The sequence below is a fragment of the Myxocyprinus asiaticus genome, chromosome 13, assembly GCF_019703515.2.
Source record: "Myxocyprinus asiaticus isolate MX2 ecotype Aquarium Trade chromosome 13, UBuf_Myxa_2, whole genome shotgun sequence".
Classification (NCBI taxonomy): Eukaryota; Metazoa; Chordata; class Actinopteri; order Cypriniformes; family Catostomidae; genus Myxocyprinus; species Myxocyprinus asiaticus.
Genome location: NC_059356.1, coordinates 50,776,861 through 50,793,589, shown reverse-complemented (window position 1 = coordinate 50,793,589; position 16,729 = coordinate 50,776,861). Strand labels below are relative to the sequence as shown.

General features: G+C 37.2%; 2 protein-coding genes across 4 annotated transcripts in view; one reads left to right on the top strand and one right to left on the bottom strand.

The window, feature by feature from the left end:
* Positions 1 to 14,136, bottom strand: part of LOC127449840 (E3 ubiquitin/ISG15 ligase TRIM25-like) — a 15,913-nt gene extending 1,777 nt beyond the window's left edge. For both annotated transcript variants that reach the window (XM_051713429.1, XM_051713428.1), the window contains exons 1-5: positions 13,473 to 14,136; positions 2,976 to 3,071; positions 2,645 to 2,878; positions 2,315 to 2,465; positions 2,168 to 2,218 (exon numbers count right to left, since the gene is read on the bottom strand). In XM_051713429.1, the coding sequence (XP_051569389.1) occupies positions 2,168 to 2,218; positions 2,315 to 2,465; positions 2,645 to 2,878; positions 2,976 to 3,071; positions 13,473 to 14,063 (1,123 nt within the window). In that variant the 5' untranslated portion in view covers positions 14,064 to 14,136. The remainder of the gene's footprint in view (positions 1 to 2,167; positions 2,219 to 2,314; positions 2,466 to 2,644; positions 2,879 to 2,975; positions 3,072 to 13,472) is intronic.
* LOC127449863 (uncharacterized) lies at positions 3,233 to 13,465 on the top strand. Of its 2 annotated transcripts, none has more exons than XM_051713466.1 (2): positions 3,233 to 3,349; positions 10,795 to 13,465. In XM_051713466.1, the coding sequence occupies exon 2, from the start codon at positions 10,831 to 10,833 to the stop codon at positions 12,187 to 12,189; it is 1,359 nt and encodes a 452-aa protein (XP_051569426.1). In that variant the 5' UTR covers positions 3,233 to 3,349; positions 10,795 to 10,830; the 3' UTR covers positions 12,190 to 13,465. The 2 variants fall into 2 exon arrangements, with proteins under 2 accessions (XP_051569426.1, XP_051569427.1); XM_051713467.1 differs by having other exon boundaries at positions 9,217 to 13,465.
* Positions 14,137 to 16,729: the final 2,593 nt, after the last annotated feature.

Here is a 16,729-nt window from a genome sequence, read left to right as displayed (position 1 = left end):
ACTCTTTTCATTGTGAAAACAGATCAGTTTAGCCATTCAATTCAGAATTTGAACATGTAAATGATATTTTCATTCCGGTTTATGTTTGTTATGGTTGATTTTCATGTCCATGATCATCTACACTGTTTGTTCATTGTCATCATCGTTGAGTTTTGTGTGCTGAGTGTTCATATCTTGTGTGTCTGATTCACAACTCGTGATAAAAACAATCTTTGCAAACATCTCTTCCTCAATTCTGATTGAAAATTATATTATTTCTTTACTTTCAAAAGCATCATATAGTGTATTCTATACATCATCTGACATGAAGTTAACCAATAAACTGATTCATTTTCTCCAAACATCACAGTACAACAAACTGTGTTCTTAAACACAATTACACTAACTGGGAGAAAATGCATTACAAATAAGAAATTCCCATCCAAATTACACTAAACACCATAATGAAGACTTCAAACAAACACAATTTTCCCATAATGCAGTGCGATATTATAACTGATTTCTTCACAGTAATTTGTTGTGTTGTGACAATATTTTATTGTAAGAAATTGCTGTTAAATCTGGTGAAATCCAGGCCAGTTTTTACAGTGTGTGTATGTGTGTGTCTGTGTGTGTGTGTGTTTTTAGTGTGTGTGTGTGTGTGTGTGTGTGTGTGTGTTTTTAGTGTGTGTGTGTGTGTGTCTGTGTGTGTGTGTTTTTAGTGTGTGTGTGTGTGTTTTTAGTGTGTGTGTGTGTGTGTATGTCTGTGTGTGTGTGTTTTTAGTGTGTGTGTGTGTGTGTGTGTGTCTGTGTGTGTGTGTTTTTAGTGTGTGTGTGTGTGTGTGTCTGTGTGTGTGTGTGTGTCTGTGTGTGTGTGTTTTTAGTGTGTGTGTGTGTGTGTGTCTGTGTGTGTTTTTTAGTGTGTGTGTATGTGTATGTCTGTGTGTGTTTTTTAGTGTGTGTGTCTGTGTGAATGTGTGTGTGTTTTTAGTGTGTGTGTGTATGTCTGTGTGTGTGTGTTTTTAGTGTGTGTGTGTGTGTGTGTGTGTGTGTGTTTTTAGTGTGTGTGTGTGTGTGTCTGTGTGTGTGTGTTTTTAGTGTGTGTGTGTGTGTTTTTAGTGTGTGTGTGTGTGTGTATGTCTGTGTGTGTGTGTTTTTAGTGTGTGTGTGTGTGTGTGTGTCTGTGTGTGTGTGTTTTTAGTGTGTGTGTGTGTGTGTGTCTGTGTGTGTGTGTGTGTCTGTGTGTGTGTGTTTTTAGTGTGTGTGTGTGTGTGTGTCTGTGTGTGTGTGTTTTTAGTGTGTGTGTGTGTATGTGTGTATGTGTAGGTATGTGTCTGTGTGTGTGTTTTTAGTGTGTGTGTGTGTGTGTGTGTGTGTGTTTTTAGTGTATGTCTGTGTGTGTGTGTGTCTGTGTGTGTTTTTTAGTGTGTGTGTATGTGTATGTCTGTGTGTGTTTTTTAGTGTGTGTGTCTGTGTGAATGTGTGTGTGTTTTTAGTGTGTGTGTGTATGTCTGTGTGTGTGTGTTTTTAGTGTGTGTGTGTGTGTATGTCTGTGTGTGTGTGTCTATAATAATAATAATAATAATAATTATATTTATTTATCACACATATACAGTGAAATTCTTTTTTTTCACATATCCCAGTTAAGCTGGGGTCAGAGTGCAGGGTCAGCCATGATACAGCACCCCTGGAGCAGATAGGGTCAAGGGCCTTGCTCAAGGGCCCAACAGTGGCAACTTGGCAGTGCTGGGGCTTGAACCCCCAACCTTATAATCAGTAACCCAGAGCCTTAACCACTGAGCCACCACTGCCCCTGTCTGTGTGTGTGTGTGTGTGTGTGTGTGTGTGTGTGTCTGTGTGTGTTTTTAGTGTGTGTGTGTGTGTGTGTGTGTATGTGTGTGTCTGTTTTTAGTGTGTGTGTGTATGTCTGTGATGTGTGTGTCTGTGTATGTGTGTCTGTGTTTTTAGTGTGTGTGTATGTGTATGTGTGTGTCTGTGTGTGTGTTTTTAGTGTGTGTGTGTGTGTGTGTGTGTGTATGTCTGTGTGTGTGTGTCTGTGTGTGTGTGTTTAGTGTGTGTGTGTGTGTGTGTTTAGTGTGTGTGTGTGTGTGTGTGTGTTTAGTGTGTGTGTGTGTGTGTGTGTTTAGTGTGTGTGTGTGTGTGTGTGTGTGTTTTCATAGTGACTTACATTTTAGAAGTTCATTCCTGGTCTTGGGTTCATCAGTGATAATTTTAATGTCTGTGATTATGAGAATAAACAGACATAATTCATGTACATTTTCATTTATTTACATTATGTAAAATTGATCTCTGAAAGTAAATGAATATCTGTTACCTCTGTTAGATATCTTTTCCATGTGTTCTCTACAGAAATCCTCCAGTTGTTGTTTCAGTTGAGAGACAGATTTTATCACTTCATCAAAAGACAGAAGAGAACTGACAGTGATGTTGGGTAAGACTGGAGATCCAGGAGGTGCAGAGAAAGACTGATACAGAAAAACAACAGAAAACCTTCATCACCTCAACTACAGTTACATTTATACTGTCAGGATTAAATGAAATAGATCTGATAAAACACCGACTGTATCTGTTCTGTATGTGCAATAATCGTATGATGTTCTCATGAGGCTTCAGTGTGATGAATAGTAATGATGAGATGTGTTACCTGCAGGAACTGGATGTGATCATGTGTGTGTGAAAGCTGCTCCAGCTCAGCGTCTCTCCTCCTCAGATCAGTAATCTCCTGCTCCAGTCGCTCCAAGAGTCCTTCAGCTCGACTCACTGCAGCCTTTTCCTGATCTCTGATCAGCTGTGTCACCCCAGATCGTCTTCTCTCAATGGAGCGCATCAGTTCAGTAAAGATCCTCTCACTGTCCTCCACTGCTGTCTGTGCAGAGCGCTGTTACACACACATTACAATCAGCTCTTACTAACAACTCACACAGCCTGTGACCCAACTGAGTCTCAAACTTCTCTTTTCCTCTTCTCAAAATCACCTTGTGAGACTCCACAGCTCTTCTCAACTCCTCAATCTTTTTCTCTCTCTCCTGGATTCTCTGTTGGTATTTTTTCTGTGTCTTCTCCAAGTGACTCTGTTGATCAAACAAACTGCAGTTAAACCTTAAAACTAAATAATACAAAATCATTATTGTTGTATTGCAATTTTCACAAAACATTTATTATGTACAAATCAATATTTATTTATTTAATGTTGTTTGTGTCTTCTTTCTATGTAAGTACCTTATAGTTGCCAATCAGATTTATGTTTAATTAAAAGTTATGTGGAGCAGGATTAAAGTTATTTGGAGCAGGATTAAAGTTATGTGGAGCAGGATTAAAGTTATGTGGAGCAGGATTAAAGTTATTTGGAACAGGATTAAAGTTATTTGGAACAGGATTAAAGTTATGTGGAGCAGGATTAAAGTTATGTGGAGCAGGATTAAAGTTATGTGGAGCAGGATTAAAGTTATGTGGAGCAGGATTAAAGTTATTTGGAGCAGGATTAAAGTTATGTGGAGCAGGATTAAAGTTATGTGGAGCAGGATTAAAGTTATGTGGAGCAGGATTAAAGTTATTTGGAGCAAGATTAAAGTTATGTGGAAGCAAGATTAAAGTTATGTGGAGCAGGATTAAAGTTATGTGGAGCAGGATTAAAGTTATTTGGAGCAGGATTAAAGTTATGTGGAGCAGGATTAAAGTTATGTGGAGCAGGATTAAAGTTATGTGGAGCAGGATTAAAGTTATTTGGAGCAAGATTAAAGTTATGTGGAAGCAAGATTAAAGTTATGTGGAGCAGGATTAAAGTTATGTGGAGCAGGATTAAAGTTATTTGGAGCAGGATTAAAGTTATGTGGAGCAGGATTAAAGTTATGTGGAGCAGGATTAAAGTTATTTGGAGCAAGATTAAAGTTATGTGGAAGCAAGATTAAAGTTATGTGGAGCAGGATTAAAGTTATGTGGAGCAGGATTAAAGTTATTTGGAGCAGGATTAAAGTTATGTGGAGCAGGATTAAAGTTATGTGGAGCAGGATTAAAGTTATTTGGAGCAAGATTAAAGTTATGTGGAAGCAAGATTAAAGTTATGTGGAGCAGGATTAAAGTTATGTGGAGCAGGATTAAAGTTATTTGGAGCAGGATTAAAGTTATGTGGAGCAGGATTAAAGTTATGTGGAGCAGGATTAAAGTTATGTGGAGCAGGATTAAAGTTATTTGGAGCAAGATTAAAGTTATGTGGAAGCAAGATTAAAGTTATGTGGAGCAGGATTAAAGTTATGTGGAGCAGGATTAAAGTTATTTGGAGCAGGATTAAAGTTATGTGGAGCAGGATTAAAGTTATGTGGAGCAGGATTAAAGTTATGTGGAGCAGGATTAAAGTTATTTGGAGCAAGATTAAAGTTATGTGGAAGCAAGATTAAAGTTATGTGGAGCAGGATTAAAGTTATGTGGAGCAGGATTAAAGTTATTTGGAGCAGGATTAAAGTTATGTGGAGCAGGATTAAAGTTATGTGGAGCAGGATTAAAGTTATTTGGAGCAAGATTAAAGTTATGTGGAAGCAAGATTAAAGTTATGTGGAGCAGGATTAAAGTTATGTGGAGCAGGATTAAAGTTATTTGGAGCAGGATTAAAGTTATGTGGAGCAGGATTAAAGTTATGTGGAGCAGGATTAAAGTTATTTGGAGCAGGATTAAAGTTATGTGGAGCAGGATTAAAGTTATTTGGAGCAGGATTAAAGTTATTTGGAGCAGGATTAAAGTTATGTGGAGCAGGATTAAAGTTATTTGGAGCAGGATTAAAGTTATGTGGAGCAGGATTAAAGTTATTTGGAGCAGGATTAAAGTTATTTGGAACAGGATTAAAGTTATGTGGAGCAGGATTAAAGTTATGTGGAGCAGGATTAAAGTTATTTGGAGCAAGATTAAAGTTATGTGGAAGCAAGATTAAAGTTATGTGGAGCAGGATTAAAGTTATGTGGAGCAGGATTAAAGTTATTTGGAGCAGGATTAAAGTTATGTGGAGCAGGATTAAAGTTATGTGGAGCAGGATTAAAGTTATTTGGAGCAGGATTAAAGTTATGTGGAGCAGGATTAAAGTTATTTGGAGCAGGATTAAAGTTATTTGGAGCAGGATTAAAGTTATGTGGAGCAGGATTAAAGTTATTTGGAGCAGGATTAAAGTTATGTGGAGCAGGATTAAAGTTATTTGGAGCAGGATTAAAGTTATTTGGAACAGGATTAAAGTTATGTGGAGCAGAATTAAAGTTATTTGGAGCAGGAATAAAGTTATGTGGAGCAGGATTAAAGTTATGTGGAGCAGGATTAAAGTTATGTGGAGCAGGATTAAAGTTATTTGGAGCAGGATTAAAGTTATGTGGAGCAGGATTAAAGTTATGTGGAGCAGGATTAAAGTTATTTGGAGCAGGATTAAAGTTATGTGGAGCAGGATTAAAGTTATGTGGAGCAGGATTAAAGTTATTTGGAGCAGGATTAAAGTTATGTGGAGCAGGATTAAAGTTATGTGGAGCAGGATTAAAGTTATTTGGATCAAGATTAAAGTTATTTGGAGCAGGATTAAAGTTATTTGGAGCAGGATTAAAGTTATGTGGAGCAGGATTAAAGTTATGTGGAGCAGGATTAAAGTTATGTGGAGCAGGATTAAAGTTATTTGGAGCAGGATTAAAGTTATGTGGAGCAGGATTAAAGTTATGTGGAGCGGGATTAAAGTTATTTGGAGCAGGATTAAAGTTATGTGGAGCAGGATTAAAGTTATTTGGAGCAGGATTAAAGTTATTCGGAGCAGGATTAAAGTTATGTGGAGCAGGATTAAAGTTATTTGGAGCAGGATTAAAGTTATGTGGAGCAGGATTAAAGTTATTTGGAGCAGGATTAAAGTTATTTGGAACAGGATTAAAGTTATGTGGAGCAGAATTAAAGTTATTTGGAGCAGGAATAAAGTTATGTGGAGCAGGATTAAAGTTATGTGGAGCAGGATTAAAGTTATGTGGAGCAGGATTAAAGTTATTTGGAGCAGGATTAAAGTTATGTGGAGCAGGATTAAAGTTATGTGGAGCAGGATTAAAGTTATGTGGAGCAGGATTAAAGTTATGTGGAGCAGGATTAAAGTTATTTGGAGCAGGATTAAAGTTATGTGGAGCAGGATTAAAGTTATGTGGAGCAGGATTAAAGTTATTTGGAGCAGGATTAAAGTTATGTGGAGCAGGATTAAAGTTATGTGGAGCAGGATTAAAGTTATTTGGAGCAGGATTAAAGTTATGTGGAGCAGGATTAAAGTTATGTGGAGCAGGATTAAAGTTATTTGGAGCAGGATTAAAGTTATGTGGAGCAAGATTAAAGTTATTTGGAGCAGGATTAAAGTTATGTGGAGCAGGATTAAAGTTATTTGGAGCAGGATTAAAGTTATTTGGAGCAGGATTAAAGTTATGTGGAGCAGGATTAAAGTTATTTGGAGCAGGATTAAAGTTATTTGGAGCAAGATTAAAGTTATCTGGAGCAGGATTAAAGTTATTTGGAGCAGGATTAAAGTTATTTGGAGCAGGATTAAAGTTATTTGGAGCAAGATTAAAGTTATCTGGAGCAGGATTAAAGTTATTTGGAGCAGGATTAAAGTTATGTGGAGCAGGATTAAAGTTATTTGGAACAGGATTAAAGTTGTGGAGCAGGATTAAAGTTATTTGGAGCAGGATTAAAGTTATTTGGAGCAGGATTAAAGTTATTTGGAGCAGGATTAAAGTTATGTGGAGCAGGATTAAAGTTATTTGGAGCAGGATTAAAGTTGTGGAGCAGGATTAAAGTTATTTGGAGCAGGATTAAAGTTATTTGGAGCAGGATTAAAGTTATTTGGAGCAGGATTAAAGTTATTTGGAGCAGGATTAAAGTTATGTGGAGCAAGATTAAAGTTATGTGGAGCAGGATTAAAGTTATGTGGAGCAGGATTAAAGTTATTTGGAGCAGGATTAAAGTTATGTGGAGCAGGATTAAAGTTATGTGGAGCAGGATTAAAGTTATGTGGAGCAGGATTAAAGTTATTTGGAGCAAGATTAAAGTTATGTGGAAGCAAGATTAAAGTTATGTGGAGCAGGATTAAAGTTATGTGGAGCAGGATTAAAGTTATTTGGAGCAGGATTAAAGTTATTTGGAGCAGGATTAAAGTTATGTGGAGCAGGATTAAAGTTATGTGGAGCAGGATTAAAGTTATTTGGAGCAAGATTAAAGTTATGTGGAAGCAAGATTAAAGTTATGTGGAGCAGGATTAAAGTTATGTGGAGCAGGATTAAAGTTATTTGGAGCAGGATTAAAGTTATGTGGAGCAGGATTAAAGTTATGTGGAGCAGGATTAAAGTTATTTGGAGCAAGATTAAAGTTATGTGGAAGCAAGATTAAAGTTATGTGGAGCAGGATTAAAGTTATGTGGAGCAGGATTAAAGTTATTTGGAGCAGGATTAAAGTTATGTGGAGCAGGATTAAAGTTATGTGGAGCAGGATTAAAGTTATTTGGAGCAGGATTAAAGTTATGTGGAGCAGGATTAAAGTTATTTGGAGCAGGATTAAAGTTATTTGGAGCAGGATTAAAGTTATGTGGAGCAGGATTAAAGTTATTTGGAGCAGGATTAAAGTTATGTGGAGCAGGATTAAAGTTATTTGGAGCAGGATTAAAGTTATTTGGAACAGGATTAAAGTTATGTGGAGCAGAATTAAAGTTATTTGGAGCAGGAATAAAGTTATGTGGAGCAGGATTAAAGTTATGTGGAGCAGGATTAAAGTTATGTGGAGCAGGATTAAAGTTATTTGGAGCAGGATTAAAGTTATGTGGAGCAGGATTAAAGTTATGTGGAGCAGGATTAAAGTTATGTGGAGCAGGATTAAAGTTATGTGGAGCAGGATTAAAGTTATGTGGAGCAGGATTAAAGTTATGTGGAGCAGGATTAAAGTTATTTGGATCAAGATTAAAGTTATTTGGAGCAGGATTAAAGTTATTTGGAGCAGGATTAAAGTTATGTGGAGCAGGATTAAAGTTATTTGGAGCAGGATTAAAGTTATGTGGAGCAGGATTAAAGTTATTTGGAGCAGGATTAAAGTTATTTGGAACAGGATTAAAGTTATGTGGAGCAGAATTAAAGTTATTTGGAGCAGGAATAAAGTTATGTGGAGCAGGATTAAAGTTATTTGGAGCAGGATTAAAGTTATGTGGAGCAGGATTAAAGTTATTTGGAGCAGGATTAAAGTTATGTGGAGCAGGATTAAAGTTATGTGGAGCAGGATTAAAGTTATTTGGAGCAGGATTAAAGTTATGTGGAGCAGGATTAAAGTTATGTGGAGCAGGATTAAAGTTATTTGGAGCAGGATTAAAGTTATGTGGAGCAGGATTAAAGTTATGTGGAGCAGGATTAAAGTTATTTGGATCAAGATTAAAGTTATTTGGAGCAGGATTAAAGTTATTTGGAGCAGGATTAAAGTTATGTGGAGCAGGATTAAAGTTATGTGGAGCAGGATTAAAGTTATTTGGAGCAGGATTAAAGTTATGTGGAGCAGGATTAAAGTTATGTGGAGCAGGATTAAAGTTATTTGGAGCAGGATTAAAGTTATGTGGAGCAAGATTAAAGTTATTTGGAGCAGGATTAAAGTTATGTGGAGCAGGATTAAAGTTATTTGGAGCAGGATTAAAGTTATTTGGAGCAGGATTAAAGTTATGTGGAGCAGGATTAAAGTTATTTGGAGCAGGATTAAAGTTATTTGGAGCAAGATTAAAGTTATCTGGAGCAGGATTAAAGTTATTTGGAGCAGGATTAAAGTTATGTGGAGCAGGATTAAAGTTATTTGGAGCAGGATTAAAGTTATGTGGAGCAGGATTAAAGTTATTTGGAGCAGGATTAAAGTTATTTGGAGCAGGATTAAAGTTATGTGGAGCAGGATTAAAGTTATTTGGAGCAGGATTAAAGTTATGTGGAGCAGGATTAAAGTTATTTGGAGCAGGATTAAAGTTATTTGGAGCAGGATTAAAGTTATGTGGAGCAGGATTAAAGTTATTTGGAGCAGGATTAAAGTTATTTGGAGCAGGATTAAAGTTATGTGGAAGCAAGATTAAAGTTATGTGGAGCAGGATTAAAGTTATGTGGAGCAGGATTAAAGTTATTTGGAGCAGGATTAAAGTTATGTGGAGCAGGATTAAAGTTATGTGGAGCAGGATTAAAGTTATGTGGAGCAGGATTAAAGTTATTTGGAGCAAGATTAAAGTTATGTGGAAGCAAGATTAAAGTTATGTGGAGCAGGATTAAAGTTATGTGGAGCAGGATTAAAGTTATTTGGAGCAGGATTAAAGTTATGTGGAGCAGGATTAAAGTTATGTGGAGCAGGATTAAAGTTATTTGGAGCAGGATTAAAGTTATGTGGAGCAGGATTAAAGTTATTTGGAGCAGGATTAAAGTTATTTGGAGCAGGATTAAAGTTATGTGGAGCAGGATTAAAGTTATTTGGAGCAGGATTAAAGTTATGTGGAGCAGGATTAAAGTTATTTGGAGCAGGATTAAAGTTATTTGGAACAGGATTAAAGTTATGTGGAGCAGGATTAAAGTTATTTGGAGCAGGAATAAAGTTATGTGGAGCAGGATTAAAGTTATGTGGAGCAGGATTAAAGTTATGTGGAGCAGGATTAAAGTTATTTGGAGCAGGATTAAAGTTATGTGGAGCAGGATTAAAGTTATGTGGAGCAGGATTAAAGTTATTTGGAGCAGGATTAAAGTTATGTGGAGCAGGATTAAAGTTATGTGGAGCAGGATTAAAGTTATTTGGAGCAGGATTAAAGTTATGTGGAGCAGGATTAAAGTTATGTGGAGCAGGATTAAAGTTATTTGGATCAAGATTAAAGTTATTTGGAGCAGGATTAAAGTTATTTGGAGCAGGATTAAAGTTATGTGGAGCAGGATTAAAGTTATGTGGAGCAGGATTAAAGTTATGTGGAGCAGGATTAAAGTTATGTGGAGCAGGATTAAAGTTATTTGGAGCAGGATTAAAGTTATGTGGAGCAGGATTAAAGTTATGTGGAGCAGGATTAAAGTTATTTGGAGCAGGATTAAAGTTATGTGGAGCAGGATTAAAGTTATTTGGAGCAGGATTAAAGTTATGTGGAGCAGGATTAAAGTTATGTGGAGCAGGATTAAAGTTATTTGGAGCAGGATTAAAGTTATGTGGAGCAGGATTAAAGTTATTTGGAGCAGGATTAAAGTTATTTGGAGCAGGATTAAAGTTATTTGGAGCAGGATTAAAGTTATGTGGAGCAGGATTAAAGTTATTTGGAGCAGGATTAAAGTTATTTGGAGCAGGATTAAAGTTATGTGGAGCAAGATTAAAGTTATGTGGAGCAGGATTAAAGTTATGTGGAGCAGGATTAAAGTTATTTGGAGCAGGATTAAAGTTATGTGGAGCAGGATTAAAGTTATGTGGAGCAGGATTAAAGTTATGTGGAGCAGGATTAAAGTTATTTGGAGCAAGATTAAAGTTATGTGGAAGCAAGATTAAAGTTATGTGGAGCAGGATTAAAGTTATGTGGAGCAGGATTAAAGTTATTTGGAGCAGGATTAAAGTTATGTGGAGCAGGATTAAAGTTATGTGGAGCAGGATTAAAGTTATGTGGAGCAGGATTAAAGTTATTTGGAGCAAGATTAAAGTTATGTGGAAGCAAGATTAAAGTTATGTGGAGCAGGATTAAAGTTATGTGGAGCAGGATTAAAGTTATGTGGAGCAGGATTAAAGTTATGTGGAGCAGGATTAAAGTTATGTGGAGCAGGATTAAAGTTATTTGGAGCAAGATTAAAGTTATGTGGAAGCAAGATTAAAGTTATGTGGAGCAGGATTAAAGTTATGTGGAGCAGGATTAAAGTTATTTGGAGCAGGATTAAAGTTATGTGGAGCAGGATTAAAGTTATGTGGAGCAGGATTAAAGTTATTTGGAGCAAGATTAAAGTTATGTGGAGCAGGATTAAAGTTATGTGGAGCAGGATTAAAGTTATGTGGAGCAGGATTAAAGTTATGTGGAGCAGGATTAAAGTTATTTGGAGCAGGATTAAAGTTATGTGGAGCAGGATTAAAGTTATTTGGAGCAGGATTAAAGTTATTTGGAGCAGGATTAAAGTTATTTGGAGCAGGATTAAAGTTATGTGGAGCAGGATTAAAGTTATTTGGAGCAGGATTAAAGTTATTTGGAACAGGATTAAAGTTATGTGGAGCAGGATTAAAGTTATTTGGAGCAGGATTAAAGTTATGTGGAGCAGGATTAAAGTTATGTGGAGCAGGATTAAAGTTATGTGGAGCAGGATTAAAGTTATTTGGAGCAGGATTAAAGTTATGTGGAGCAGGATTAAAGTTATGTGGAGCAGGATTAAAGTTATTTGGAGCAGGATTAAAGTTATGTGGAGCAGGATTAAAGTTATGTGGAGCAGGATTAAAGTTATTTGGAGCAGGATTAAAGTTATGTGGAGCAGGATTAAAGTTATGTGGAGCAGGATTAAAGTTATTTGGAGCAAGATTAAAGTTATTTGGAGCAGGATTAAAGTTATTTGGAGCAGGATTAAAGTTATGTGGAGCAGGATTAAAGTTATGTGGAGCAGGATTAAAGTTATTTGGAGCAGGATTAAAGTTATGTGGAGCAGGATTAAAGTTATGTGGAGCAGGATTAAAGTTATTTGGAGCAGGATTAAAGTTATGTGGAGCAAGATTAAAGTTATTTGGAGCAGGATTAAAGTTATGTGGAGCAGGATTAAAGTTATTTGGAGCAGGATTAAAGTTATTTGGAGCAGGATTAAAGTTATGTGGAGCAGGATTAAAGTTATTTGGAGCAGGATTAAAGTTATTTGGAGCAAGATTAAAGTTATGTGGAGCAGGATTAAAGTTATGTGGAGCAGGATTAAAGTTATTTGGAGCAGGATTAAAGTTATGTGGAGCAAGATTAAAGTTATTTGGAGCAGGATTAAAGTTATGTGGAGCAGGATTAAAGTTATTTGGAGCAGGATTAAAGTTATTTGGAGCAGGATTAAAGTTATGTGGAGCAGGATTAAAGTTATTTGGAGCAGGATTAAAGTTATTTGGAGCAAGATTAAAGTTATCTGGAGCAGGATTAAAGTTATTTGGAGCAGGATTAAAGTTATGTGGAGCAGGATTAAAGTTATTTGGAGCAGGATTAAAGTTGTGGAGCAGGATTAAAGTTATTTGGAGCAGGATTAAAGTTATTTGGAGCAGGATTAAAGTTATGTGGAGCAGGATTAAAGTTATTTGGAGCAGGATTAAAGTTATTTGGAGCAGGATTAAAGTTATGTGGAGCAAGATTAAAGTTATGTGGAGCAGGATTAAAGTTATGTGGAGCAGGATTAAAGTTATTTGGAGCAGGATTAAAGTTATGTGGAGCAGGATTAAAGTTATTTGGAGCAGGATTAAAGTTATGTGGAGCAGGATTAAAGTTATGTGGAGCAGGATTAAAGTTATTTGGAGCAGGATTAAAGTTATGTGGAGCAGGATTAAAGTTATTTGGAGCAAGATTAAAGTTATTTGGAGCAGGATTAAAGTTGTGGAGCAGGATTAAAGTTATTTGGAGCAGGATTAAAGTTGTGGAGCAGGATTAAAGTTATTTGGAGCAGGATTAAAGTTATTTGGAGTAGGATTAAAGTTATGTGGAGCAGGATTAAAGTTATTTGGAGCAGGATTAAAGTTATTTGGAGCAGGATTAAAGTTATGTGGAGCAGGATTAAAGTTATTTGGAGCAAGATTAAAGTTATTTGGAGCAGGATTAAAGTTATGTGGAGCAGGATTAAAGTTATGTGGAGCAGGATTAAAGTTATTTGGAGCAGGATTAAAGTTATGTGGAGCAGGATTAAAGTTATTTGGAGCAGGATTAAAGTTATGTGGAGCAGGATTAAAGTTATTTGGAGCAGGATTAAAGTTATGTGGAGCAGGATTAAAGTTATTTGGAGCAGGATTAAAGTTATGTGGAGCAGGATTAAAGTTATTTGGAGCAGGATTAAAGTTATTTGGAGCAGGATTAAAGTTATGTGGAGCAGGATTAAAGTTATTTGGAGCAGGATTTTAGCACCTGCTGGTAAATGCTGGAACTACACCCAATGTTGGAAAAAAAGCATATTTATATTGCCATCCTTTAAAAAAACAGCTGACGATTTTTTTTTTTTCTTCCAAGAAACATTTCAATCGAAATAATTTTATGACATTATAGAAAATCTTTTTTTTAGGGACAGATTGTTTTTGAAGAGCTTTTATAAGTATGAAATGGACATATCTGTTCCCTATCTGTTGGAACTGAGCACCCATGAGCAAAGATGGCAGCCTTCAGATCGCATACATTTTAGCCGAGCACTGTCATAGACATGAATTAGGATGCTAACATATGGCTTTCTCCAGTTATTTTAAAAGCTCCTTGTTAGGAACGCTTACGGAGACTGAAGCTTGCTTATGGCAAATGTCATTAAAGTTCACACCTGTTTCTTAGTCCTCTCAGCAGCAGCTGATACAGTGTCGTGGTTTTTGTGATCATCCATCGTGCACAACACACAGATACACTTCTGATCAGTACGACAAAAAACCTCCAGGAGCTTATTGTGTTGACAGCAGATCATCTCCTGGAGTCGTCCAGTAGCATCCATCAGATTGTGTCTCTTATTTCGAAAGAAATTCTCATGTTGTTCAAGGTGATCTTGACAGTAAGAGTTCAGACACTCCAGACAGGACTTGACAGCTTTGTGTTTTCTTCCAGTACAGACGTCACACTCCACATCTCCAGCTCCAGCGTAACAGTGAGCAGGAACAGCAGTTTGGAGTTTCGTCTTCTTCATTTTCTCCACCATTTCAGCAAACACCACATTCTTCCCTAAAGCAGGTCTTGAGGTGAAGGTTTGTCTACACTGAGGGCAGCTGTAGACTCCCTTCAGATCATCCTGATTCCAGCAGTCTGTAATACAGTTCATACAGTAACTGTGTCCACAGGGAATGGTCACTGGATCCTTCAGTAGATCCAGACAGATAGGACAGCTGAACTGCTCATGAGCCCATGAAATACTGGCTTCTGCCATTTTACTGCGTGTACTCTGAGACAGAGAGATGTGTACAACAGCTCGACAGCACTTAAGTTTCAGTTTCCCTGAAATGAACAGTTTCCTGGTTCTGTGTTTGAGAGACGTGTGCAGAACAAGTTTGTGTTTTTACAGATAATGTTCACTAGATGTCAGACTCACACTGAGTCTCACTTCCATATTTCTGTCTCACATTTTTCTATTTCTGTTTGCAATCAGTTCAGAAGTAAATCTGTAGTTTTTGACAACTAAATCAACAGATGATATTCAGGTTTAAGAGCATGTTAGTTGACTGACAGACAAGCTCACATGTTCTGATGCTGTTCAGCTGCATTTATATAATTTAAATTCCAGTTTAAATGTGGCTGGAACAATTAGTGATGTGCACAAGTACTTGAGTAATTGTTCTGCACCAACTAGTCAACTATTAAAATCACTATTAGAATATCACAAATTGATTTTCCTTTGTGCATTTGCCTGGCATTTGCAAAACAGAATTATACTGTACTTTCCCTCTGAATCTGTCACAGAATCTTGCAGTTACAATTGAGTCCACTGGGGACGCTGTGGATGTGCATCATCGAGGTGTTGGGTGAAAGAAGAAGATATGATGGCGGCTTTTTGTGCTTTCAAGCATATGCTGAGTTCGGAATGACATACTACCCATACTACTCTTACTACTTCTGCCATATATGTCTTGTTTTTAGGTTTTTAGTGGCTGGATCCTGACTCTTATGTTGTGTCTTTTGTTGTGTGAGTGCACTTGGCCTTGATGGTTTTTTAATTGCCATGTGCACTCGTATCTGCTCTGTTTTAAATGGAAATCCGCCCCCTCGTTTGCTTTGTTATCAGTTTATCAGTTACACCTGCTTTTGTCGTGGCTTCTGTCGCTCTGTGAAGAGTTACTCTCAAGTCTTGGGGTTTTGGTTCCAGAAGATAGACTTTATTATCAGAGATAGAAAAGCTGAGTCATCTGCAGAAGAACTCACGCAACTGGGTTTATTCCAGCTTATATGTGGTATAACAAGGTGTGGCTAATACATGTCACTGTTATCTATCATTTTGTTCTGTGACTCCAGTCTGTTTTTTAAGGAGTGAACAGGAAACATTGGTGGAGGGGCCTCACTATATTTACATTTATGCATTTGGCTGACGCTTTTATCCAAAGCGACTTACAGTGCCCTTATTACAGGGACAATCCCCCCGGAGCAACCTGGAGTTAAGTGTTTTGCTCAAGGACACAATGGTGATGGCTGTGGGGATTGAACCAACAACCTTCTGATTACCAGTTATGTGCTTTAGTCTACTACACACTAGGGGCAGTGGTGGCTTGGCGGTTAAGGCTCTGGGTTAATGACTAGATGGTCAGGGGTTCAAGCCCCAACACCGCCACGATGCCACCATTGGGCCCTTGAGCAGGGCCCTTGAGCAAGGCCCTTGACCCCATCTGCTCCAGGGGCACCATATCATGGCTGACCCTGCGCTCTGACCCCAGCTTGGCTGGGATATGCAAAAACAGGGGCAGTGGTAGCTCAGCAGTTAAGGCTCTGGGTGACTGATCAGAAGGTCAGGGGTTAAAGCCCCAGCACCACTAGGATATGTGAAAAAGAAGAATTTCACTGTATATGTGCAAATGTATAATGTGTGATAAATAAAGAAAATTATTATTAAAAATTATTACACCACCACTCCTAATATATTTTCTCTAGTGTCAAAACAGATGTGAGCACAGGCCTCTACACAGACACACAGTAAGATACATGCTTGACCAGAAGAAATTTAAATAAAATGGCTATATTTACATTGATTATACTTGATTAATTTATATTCAACTTGGTAAAAAATATTCCACACTTTCCCTCGTTACCTTCCTCATTTCCTTCCCTATTTAATCTCTATGTGTTCTCTGTCCTGTGCCAGTTTGTTGTGGTTGTTCAACCTGTTAGGTGTTTGTCCTGTTGGTTGGGTCCAGTTCTGCCCTGTTCCAGACCTGTTCATCACCAGTCCTGGACTGTCCCCCCCATTATTATTATTTATTTTGTATAAATAAAGCCCATTTACTGCAACTCTGAAGTTTAGTCCTCACCCTCTCTCCACATGTTCCTGACAATATGCGGGGCATATGAGGCCTTGTGGCTGAGGAAAGATATTGTATGGGGAATCCTGGAGAGAAATTTTTCTAACCCTAACCCTAACCCTGAACCATTTTAATATTTTCCTTAATGTGAGGATCTACCAAAAACAAACCAAAGCACAATTTACACCATAGCAGTGCAGCATACTGTTTGCTATAGTTAAATGGACTGACTGTCAAATAAAGGAAGCATTTGTTAACATTATAAACAGCAGAAAATTCTATAGGCATATTAGTCATTTTAAAGTGTTGGTTGTCTTTACGTGTCATGCCAGAGATGATGATGATCTCTGAAATAATTCCAGATAAACCCTATATATATATGAAATATTCAAGGTGCATCAGCACCACATGTCATGAGCGTAGCCCACTAGGCTACAGCTCTGACACCAATGCTTTTGTTTAAAAAAAATGTCAGAGCATGCACAGTACATGGTGGCAGAAAGCCGATTGTGATAGGTCTGACAGATTAAAATGATTAAACAAAAGAATGACACAAAACCATCAAAAATCACAAATATTCTTAGCTATA

Bases quoted from the DNA above. Each gene is read 5' to 3' on its own strand.
- LOC127449863 (XM_051713466.1), top strand. From the start codon at position 10,831: ATGTGGAGCAGGATTAAAGTTATGTGGAGCAGGATTAAAGTTATTTGG.